Source organism: Uloborus diversus, chromosome 8 (genome assembly GCF_026930045.1).
Source record: "Uloborus diversus isolate 005 chromosome 8, Udiv.v.3.1, whole genome shotgun sequence".
Lineage (NCBI taxonomy): Eukaryota > Metazoa > Arthropoda > Arachnida > Araneae > Uloboridae > Uloborus > Uloborus diversus.
Genome location: NC_072738.1, coordinates 53,728,830 through 53,739,754, shown reverse-complemented (window position 1 = coordinate 53,739,754; position 10,925 = coordinate 53,728,830). Strand labels below are relative to the sequence as shown.

At 32.1% G+C, this 10,925-nt stretch overlaps 1 protein-coding gene across 1 annotated transcript; it reads left to right on the top strand.

Annotated features, from left to right (window-relative positions):
• Positions 1-239: 239 nt before the first annotated feature.
• On the top strand, positions 240-7,206 carry LOC129228729 (nuclear transcription factor Y subunit alpha-like; the record flags this gene model as incomplete). Its single annotated transcript, XM_054863415.1, is given in 4 exon segments — positions 240-377; positions 3,791-3,989; positions 6,948-7,049; positions 7,153-7,206. Coding segments are annotated over 3 exon segments (330 nt in total), but the record flags the coding sequence as incomplete, so codon positions are not given.
• Between the last annotated feature and the right edge of the window lie 3,719 nt (positions 7,207-10,925).

Here is a 10,925-nt window from a genome sequence, read left to right as displayed (position 1 = left end):
TTCTTTAAGTTCCCTAGCGGAGAAAATTTCAACTTCCGAAGCTCCCGGAATGGCAATGGCAGAATTACGGAATGTTTTGGAGAGTTTACGCGGAAAATCCTTTGCCTTGAGACGCTTCGTAATACCTATACTGTGTTGTTATTAAGTACTGAATTTTCCAGATGTATCATTTTGCCATAGAATTGGGTTTTTAATGTTAAAAACTATTTAAGTAGGGTAAAAACTCTTAATCGCAGTAGGAACAAATCTATTCGTGAAAGGAGGGAGACGGCACCAATAAAGGCCAAGCTACTTGTTTTTATGACCGGTGATTCGTTGTCCATTGGTGGTGGATTTCCATAGCCAATCAAGAAAGGACCACTACGCTTCTGCCCAATGTAAGTTCGTAAACTATCTTTGATTTCGTTCGCTGAAAAGTTATCCAACAGGCCGCTTCATTTGATTTCTTTTAATAGACTTTTACATTTCACTTCATAAAACATTAAATCACTTTTTGTTTCCCTCAAATTTGTTCGTAGGAAAGCTGGAAGAAAATGGCGTTCATTCCTGGCATATAATAATTGTTTTCCTTTACACCATTGTCAATCTATCGAATTTACTATTTACAGTAGATTTTAAAGCCAACAATCTAATTAATTTTTCAAAATGAAATGATTTTATTTCATTCAATTAATTTTTGTTCATTATTCTTTTAAGTCATTTTCATTCATTGAATTTTAAGTAGCTTTACACGCATAATATGGGTCATGATCGTTTCTTTAGCTCTCATCGATTTAGCGTTCTTGCCAATCCATTTAGTATTTTCTTTTTGTGAGTTTTTGAGTAAAAATATTTGGTAATTATTATTTTTGTTTTTATTTTCGAATCTTTAAAAATCTTCCTAATTGACAAAAATTGGTGAATTTATATGAGCATTTAAAATTTATGGGTATATGGATTATAGATTGAGATTTCTGTGCGGAAAACGTGAAATTGAATTAAACTGGCAATTTCAGATTTCTGCATCATTATTTCAAGAATGTTGAAGCTAAACTAATGTTCTGATTCCGCTAATCTGACTGCTGGCCAATTATCTGTTGGAAGATACAGATCACTTTCAAAAAAGAAAAAGAAAAAAAAACTCAAAATTCAAGAAGGAACTACAAAACAAAATACATCATGTCAAATCATTTATTTGAGCATTTTTCATTCAATTTCCATGAAAACGTTATCAATTTTCCTCAATAAAAACATTAAAAAATGCTCTATTTAACCTATTTAAACAAATCGCAATTGAATATTGTCGCCTCAGAGTAACAGTGAGATATCCCAGGTATAACAGTAAGATATCCTACTATTGTCTTGATGCGGCAATATTTTACTTTGTAACTAATTTATATAGGAAGTCCTTTCTTAAATAAATTCCTTCCTTCTTTCATGTTCTCTTAAATACAGGGGGAAGTAGAGAATCATGGGGGTCACGACTACTGATCTAAAGGATATTTATTTTTATTGTTGCCTGGATATTTATTTTCTCAAGTACTCTATTCACACAAAATACCTATAAGTGGGGATAATGTAATAAAAATAATACATCAAGTGTTCAGAGTAGTTAAACATAACTTGAACCTCTATTGACATTTTTTAGCATCATAAATATTGGTCAGTTGACCTTCAACTACGCAGCCACGCTAAAACGAAACAATGCTATTCACGACTATTTAACTGAGAAAGCTGATCTCTTTAACTCAGTACTCATGCTCAGAGTGTGTAAAAGTCCTGTCTGAATGTTCTTAGAAAACTTCCAACTGAATACTAAGAAGTCATGAAAAAATTTATTTCAGATGAATTTTATATAATGTTTTAAAGTTGGAAGAATATCCAGATTTTTAAGAAGTTATGATTCTTGCCAATGCCACTGTGAAAATAAATTTGCGCTATTAAGGATTTATTTTTGACTAACCTGAGATCAGGGTTGGGTTTTGGACTGACCAAAACTGGTTTAGAACAGGATAGGTGGTTTTTACCGTCCAAAACCGTCTTACATGGTTCGTACTCTCCTTCAATACTCCTTCATTTAAAAAAAAATTTTGAAGTTCCCTTCAAACTCTTTCATTTTGCTTTCAACTCCTTCAAAACTCCTTTTTTAGTTCAAGACTAGGTACATAAACTTCCTCTATGACAGTAACACTTAAAATACTTTGATCAACTAACTTCATCACGAGGGCCATTTTAATGTAGTAATTTTGTGCATTTATTTTTTTCATAAAGATGTGATTTACAAATTGATCATAGTTGAATCATAAAAGTTGAAGGTGAAAATATTATTAGATGACTAAGACATTTTGTAAGTGAATAAAACATGCTTAAATGATGCTTGGCTATTTTTTAAAAGTTTTATATGATGATTGATTTTCCCTCCACCACAGCAGCAAACGTCAAGTTGTCTAATTATTATTTAAATATTTAACAATGCATAAGCAGATGTACTTTATTAAGTGATTGTGTTTAGTTTAGCAAATTGCAGTTATGATGTACTAAAATGGGTCATCCACAAGTGATGTCATGTCTTGAGGGTGAGGGGGGAGACGGGTTCATGAAATTGTGACAAGGGGAAGAGAGAGGGTGACAAAAAGTGACATCACACAACTATTGTAACACTATGTTTATAAAAAAAAAAATAACATGTAACAAGAAGAAGAGTCGGGTGAAGTGTGACATTTTATGATAAAGGGGGAAGAGGGTCAAATGTTATGTTGAAAAAAAGTTCAACATCATTTAATGACAGCCCATTAGTACTCTTTTAAAATCTCATTTTACTCCTTCAAAACTCCTTCATTTTATTTCTGAAATTGAGTACGAATCCTGTCTTAAACTGTTCAAAAGTATGCTAAAGGGATGTTGTCGAATCAATTCATATTTACTACGATATTTGTAATGCATAAATATAGATATTTATGAGATTTAATTAATGAGTATTTAATGAAAATTTTCTCAAATGTTAATTTAAAAAACATTATTCTTAAAAATTTGTCAATAACACTAATTTTATAAACTTCTTTATGAAACAGTTGTTAGAGTTTTGAAAGGAAATTCACAACACTAACAGACAACTAATTTCAGTTCTATTTTATAACTCAAAGGAATTTTATTAAATGTGCAATATTTAAGTGCAGAAAATAAAGCTTTATTTTTTTTAATGGTTTCTGCAAATAAGTTTTACATGATGTTTTAACGAAAATTATTTTTTTGATCATATATTAAAGAGCAAGAAATTGATGGTTAAACACTTATATTTTAAAACTTGTGCTATTCTTTTTATAGTTCATATTTTTAATATAATACATTCTGTAACTACAAGAAATTGCATTGCATTTAAGTCGATTATTTCATTATATTTGAACACTTTCTATTGCACACATGCAAAATTTTTTAAAAAATTTGGCTTATGAGTAAAAAAAACCGCATGGATACTAGTCAAAAAGAAAAAAAAAGATATATAATTAATTCAGTTTGATATTTTCTCAAAAAATAGTTTTGGGCACATGGGTTTTGAACAGAACGTTAAAAACCTTGCCAACCCTGCTTTCATTTGCACACATGCATGAACATGGGGAAAATTGGTTACTATTATCAAAAAATAAATAAAGAAATAAAATAAAATATACTCATGCTTACAAATTGAAATTTTAATCAAGAATTTAACTTCTTTGTAACTAGATTAAAATCAGCTGCATAAATTTGTTGAGTGTTTGCATTGAATAAATGTTCAATATAAAACATTTTGATACTAACGCATTTCTTTTCTTAGAATTCAACAGAAGCCCTGATCCACTATGGAACAATTTCAAGTTGCTACTACTGGAGGTGCTGTTGTTTCACAAGCAGCTGCCCAAGTAGCAGTGTCTGGGGGCAATGGAACTAATGAGCAGGTTGCTGTAATGCAAGGGTTGCAGAATGCTGTGCAGGTTTCAGGGGCTCAAGTAGCACAATTATCTCCTCAACCACAGGTTAATTCTATTGCATTTTCTTTCTTCTTTTTTACAACCTCCCACCTTGCCTGGATTAGATTTTTAGATTTCTTTAAAGTTAAGAATAATTTATAAGAACTTTTGTGCAATACATCTCTAATAAGATGAAGCATGATCTAAAGAATGTTTGCTTAGTTTGGGACTCCACTAAAAATTAGAAGTGTTATTGGTAGAGGTTGGAGTAATGCAATCCAGCTCAAGACAGCACCAATAATCCTTTTATATTTTAGTGAACTCCACGAAAAGAAATGATCAAGCTCAAGGTTATGCTTCATTTTATTGAAGATGTACTCTATATTTTACTTGAAAATTTGTATTATTTGTATGTTCTTGTATTATTCTTTTTCAAAATTTAGACTTGTCAAAATTGAAAGCTTGCTTTGTAAGAATTGCCTACTATATTTGAAATTTCAATACTTATGCATGGTGTAAGTACTTCAATTTCACACATTTAACTGTTGTGTTAACTGAATTCAAACTAGAGATGCACCTAATGGCATGTTATGTGGAATCCCGAATGTTCAGTTAAAATCCAAACCGAATATTGGGCTGTTTACCAAATACTTGTTCAAAAATTTTTAACTAATATTTGAATTTTACTCCAACTTATAATAGAAAATATTAATCTTTTTTTGGGAAATTTAAACACATTTTCCATTTAACATCATAATGTTTCCATATTAAGTATCATATTAATTGAAAGTTCTTCCAAAAGCAAAATTAAATAAATATAGTAAATGGCTAATTTGATTTTTGTTTATCTGCAATTCTTCATGAATGGATAACTGATTTCTTTCTTGATACATAACTTGATAATTGATAATCATGGCAAAACAGAATGTCAGAAAAAAAGAACCTTGAATTTACCTTACATACAAATATTAACCTTTAGGCAACTTAGAAGTTGCTCAAATTATCATTACAAATTACAATTTTTTCTAGGGATTTTCTGCTATGTTAATCTTTTCAGTAACTGATAAATAATTGTATCATCATTTAAAAAATTAAGGAATGAAATTCAACTATTGACAGGTATTTTTCTTTTCAACCCTTTAAGGGCAAAGGATTGTTAAACTTTGATTACAGTGATTGATTTTAACTACAGTGTTTTTAAACAGAAGTTAATGTTTCACATGGTTTAAAACCTTAGAAATTGGAATACTGTACAATTTGCTGTCCAGATCTTATCCCCCCCCCCCCCCTACTTAAAATTGTGAGTTTCTTTCTTTTTTTCTGGTTACTGTGTAATATTTGAGTTAGTAATATTGAGACTAATGTAATGTGTCGTAAGATTTAAGTGAAATTGAAAAACAACAAAGTTTAAATTAAGCATCTGAGTGTTTCCTCAAACATTAAAATTACTTTGAATGTGGTAAAAATGTTAATTAACAATTTGAATTTGCTATGTATTGTGGTACTATATTGTAACTTTTATGCTATGTACAAAAAAATATGTTTGTTTACTAATTATCAAACAGTTAAATTTGTTTACGATTCGGTTGCCAAATATTGAAGTATTCAGCTAAACCGAATATTCGGTTTGTCTGCCAAATATGCGGTATACCGAATAACAACTGAATATTTGATGCTTCTCGAGTTTATAAACCGTCTGATATTATTTTTAAAATCAATACAACTGGCCTCCTCAACTATATCTTTTATGTGGCAAAGCAATTTTTATCATAAAAATCAAACTTATTTTTGTAAAACATTGTCATTATTGATTTCCAGCAACATTTATAAAGGTTCAGATCCTTGCTATCTATATCCCTGGTTCGGGAATGGTGGTAAATTTCCCTGTACTAAATGAAGTGAAACAGTTAAATACTGAAGTTGTTTACAACAAGCTTACTTCAAGTTTAAAGTTTTAACTGATAAATAAGGTAGTTACAAACCAAATCAATTAATTTTCATTGTAGCTTACATATTCAATTCCAAAAGTTTTATTAAGATGTAGTGTGAGAATCAGTGCTGAAGTTTTTTTTTCAAGTAGATTTCTAAACATATGATGATGGAAAATATAACATAAGTGCCTAGCTAAGTACTAAATTAAAGTGCAAGAGTTGCACACTTTTAAAAGAAATTTCCCTTACAAAAAAATATTTTATGCAGGTTTTTTTCATAATTTTATCAGTCTTGTTGAATTGAATCACAAACGGCACGTACCTACAAGGGAGAAAAGAAAGAATAACTAAAATCTAACACAAAAATGTTGGAACGAGACGATTTTCAAGATCTCGATTTTTCAAAAATTGAACCCTTTTCTTCGAACTGTATTTACCTCTTCTGATTCTTTTCCACTCTTGACTTATTTTAGTTATGTTCATTGATCATTTTACAGTCGTCCAAAGCAATTAGTTAGTATAGTAAAAGTGAGAATTTTTTTTAAAAAGGTGAAACGTCTAATTTTGAGTAGTTGAACAATTGAAAATTTCAGTTACCGACTTAGCAAAACTCGTTGGTGCAAAAACAAACCTTTCTCATACTGGAGTACATGAACTTTAATTAATGAATAAATAATAATGAATTTAACTTAATAAATAAATTTTTAATTTATTAAAAAATTAATTAAAAAAATAATTTTTTAATTTAATTAATGAATAAATTTCTTCTGTTGAATTTATTTTTTAAGCTGTAAAATACTAACAATAACAACAATAAAGGTATTTCCAAGTGGTGTGATTGAAAAATCTTTTGGTTTTACATGAGGATTAATTGACTAGGACCATCCTAGTTGGACTCTGAGCCTGTTGTTGGTCGTCATATTTGTATTTAAAATATGTCCGTAAAAAAGCAGTACCAGAACGGCATTCCAGTGCTTCAACTGTTGTAAACCCCAATCTACTAAGATTTCTTGTAAATGTTTAAACTCCAAAATTTAACTATGTTGTTCAGATGAGAAAATTATGTTTTTTTTAATTGTTTTTTATCTCCTAGGTTCTGCAAGTTGCTCAAGGTGGTCAACCGATTATGGTTCAAGGTCTTCCACAAAGTCATACTATACAAATTCAAAGTCAACCTGGGCAACCAGTTCAACAGGTTAGTATCAACATCAAACAAAAATGTCTTATTTTTAAATTTTATTTTTATGACATTGCTTAATTCATTAATATTGTGTACATTTTTCCTTATTGCATTTTAGATCCAAGTGATTCCTATTGGACAATTATCTGGTCAACAGGGACAGCCTCAACAAGTATGTGAACATTTAATTTGTAAAAATAAATGATCAAGTTGTTCATTTGTTAAATATAAGTTCACAGTTTAATTTAAATTTTTGCTCAAAACTGCTATGAAACATTGAACTGTCTGATTATTTTTCAAATGCCAGTGCTTTCCCTGAAATTTGAGGCTTAAAAGCCATTTATTGCAATTACTCAACTTACATGTTCAGTGCACTTTTTTAGGGAAGGGGGGGGGGGGGGCGAATAATACTTTTTTGTGTGCTAATTTTACTTTATTTTGAAATTTTATCTGCATCAAATTAGTTAATGAAACTGCCTATGCAACCCCCTTTTTTAATTGTTAAAAAAAGCCTTTGTAAATAAATTTTATTTTACAAGTATTTCTTCTATTGAAATTATTTATGTAGGTGTTTTGGCTTTCTTGTTTATTGTGCACTTCAGTATTATCAGCATGATTATATTCTTGGCAGTAAAAACTAATTTTTGACATGCCATAACGAAAAGTATATATTGGTTAAGTGTATAGATTACACTCAATTGTGCAACAAGCTACCAAACTGTCCATCATAGAATAGCTACCTTTAACTATTGTCTCTATTATTCATATGGTATTTCATGTTCTGAAAAGTAGGTGAAAAAAATTCCCCTTATGCTGGATTATTTTACTTTCTTTATAAATGAAAAAGGAAAAACTTTGATATTTTAAATTTATTTTTATATTTTTTCTTTTGAAAGAGAAAAAAAAAAACAACCTAACTTCATGGCAGAAGTGTAGTTACTACCATGATCAAGCTGTGGATTTGAAATGACCTTTTAGTGAACAGATTTGGCTGCTCATTCTTCCAGAATGTATGAAATTGGTATTAAGTATACTTAGGGAGTTATGAGGCATGGCCAGGGCCGATCCTAGCAGGTGTGCAGAGTGTGCATCGCACAAAGGCGGCCAAAGCAAGGGGCGGCCGCGGGCCGCATCATATAGCTCTTATAATCAAGCAAAATTCCTCAAGAATTTCTCACAAGATAACTTATAATAAGTCGAATAAATATGCTGAATTTTAAATGTTCAACTGTAAAGTACGTAAGTTTCGATTTCCCGACAGCATAGCATAGTTTAAGAAAAATAGAATGTTAGGGAACATTTTGTTGGTTTATTGTTTATTAACATCTATTCTTTACACACATGCTTCATTTGGTTGCAAAATTTGTGACAGAACCGTTAATCAGGCATGGATACAGGGGAGGAGAAATGAGGGAAATGGCTCCCCTCCTGAAGCATGAAAGGGTGCCTTCTAAAAGGAGCACCGACGGCGGCCACTAATGTTTACCCCCCAAACTTTTATAGACCTAAACAATGAAGACATATTTTATTTATATAAAAAAAAAAAAAGCTATACTGATTAGATACTCTGGCAAGCATTTCAAACAACAAATTCTATGTACAACAATCGTGGATGCGAGGAGAGAAAGTGGAAAATTGCGACTCCCCTGGGAGTCAAACATATTTGAATGACGAACTAAAATTTTGTAATTTTCCCCCTTTACGGTAACTTTTTCTAATTAAGATCCCGAATGAACTGTCCGGTTTCTGATCAGGTAGGAGGACAAGGCTCTAGTGGCGGGAAGCAAATTTAAATGTGGCTCCAAAACGAAGATCCAAAACGATGCCATGACCTCCTTGACGAGACTAAAGAAGGCTTAAATTTCAGAAACTTTCGCTGGTTGAACCACCGATCTTAAGGACCCAATTAAGTCTCTGATTCACCCCTTACACCTTAACTTAATCAAACATAGCCTAAAAATGTTGGCTCTAAAATCCAAAATGTGTTTTCAGAGGACAGCTTTTCCTAATGTCATCAAAAATTGCTTAATGCCATTTTTCGGATTTCTTTTTCGAATTTTTTGCGATGGAGGGCCCCGAAATCCATTCCCAAACATTACTAACAAAGACAGACTCAATTAGCGTCTTTAGAGAGGCTTCTAATCCCACCCCCTCTCACTTAAAGTATTGGAAAACAAACTAAAATTGTTTTTCAAACATCAGTTTCAAGAACTTTCGGAGAAGGACCTCGCGGATCCCCCTTTTCTCCAACCCTATTACTATACACCTCAAAATTTCGTTTTTAGACGGTTCCGTGGAGCCACAGAACCCTTCCTGCCTAAACTAGCCTGAAATTGACTTCAGTTTCAAAAAACAGTTCGTAAGGACACACTGAACCTCCGCCAGCTCTTAGTCTCATAGTTCTCAAACAATGCCTAAAACATGATTTTAGGACTTCAATTTCTAAGAAATTCCGGATTAGAACTGCCTGGCTTATGTAACTTTTCACGGCGCTAGGTCATATCCATCAATGGTCGAGATAAGGTGGACAAAAGTCAAAAGTTGTATTTTTTAGATATTAATATTGAAAAATATCCGAAAGATCTACCGAAGCTTCCCAGTTTCGCTAACGTCACCAAAGATAATATATAATTGCGCTTTTAGAAATATCCGCTTGGGAGCCCTAAACCCTTCCTTCCCAAAAATAGCCCATAATGGATTTTAGTTCCGAAAAATATTTTGGTTCAGAACATTTTCACGTTACCCCTATCATTTTCAAATATAGCCAACAATGGGGTTTTGAAACAATAAGACTGAGAAACACCCGGAGGAAGGCCACCAGATCCCCTAACGTAAGCAAAGACAGCCTAAATTTGCGTTTTAAACTTCAATTTTGAAAAGTTTCGATGGGAGACGATTGAATCTCCCTCCCCCTAGCAACGTCAACAAAGGTAACCCAAAATTGCGTGTTTAAAACTTCAGTTTCGGAAAAATTTCGGGAAGAGCGCGATCCCGCCTAAGCTACGCTCACCAAAAATAGCTTCAAGTTGATTTCAATTTTAAAAGAATTTTAGGAAAGACCTCCAACATTACTTTCCCCTGAAGTCTCGAAAAAGTTCCTAAAATTGCGATATTTGACGTCAATTTTGAAAATTTCTCCATGCACCTTGAATATATCCGACTCTTTTGTCCTTGCAATCGAACACAATCAAAGATGAACTAAAACTATTTTTCATACGCCAATTTCGGTAATCTTCTCGCAGCAATCCCTCCTCCTCCATCCTTCCTCTGGTGTCACCGAAGACAGACTATAAAATGGCTTTTTACTACTTGTAAATTTTGGCATCTATTACTTTCTTAAAAGATATGAATTGTACCTAAGGAATTTCTTACTATAAAACTTTTCTTCCTTCTTATAAGTTCATCATTCTTCTGTTTTTTTTTTTTAGTTAGAACTTGGTATAGAAATTTGAAGAAAGATTTATATGGACGTTAAAGATTAGTCAAAATGTGCAAATTACTCTTGAGGGGCGGCACATTAGGTCTTTGCACACAGGCGGCCGACACCCTAGGATCGGCCCTGGGCATGGCCCCTGCATGGGTGGAAGTATGAGATATCACAGTTATTGGACCTGAACGGAGAAGGGGCTCAGAATGGGGGAATAAATGATTAAAAAACATTTTTGTGTATGTATTTGCAATAACAGAAGGGACACGGGGCCATGACTGCAAGTGTGGTGGTTAAGACTAGCTCTTCTGCCTAGGTTATTGTCATTTGGTTGTTGTTGTTTTTCTTGCGAATTATCTTTTCCAGAATTGGTTTCTTCGCAATTTGATAAGCTACCACGCAAATTAAACTAACATATAACTAAATTGAGTTACACAAAGTGGACTGTAATTTTTAATTCCAAC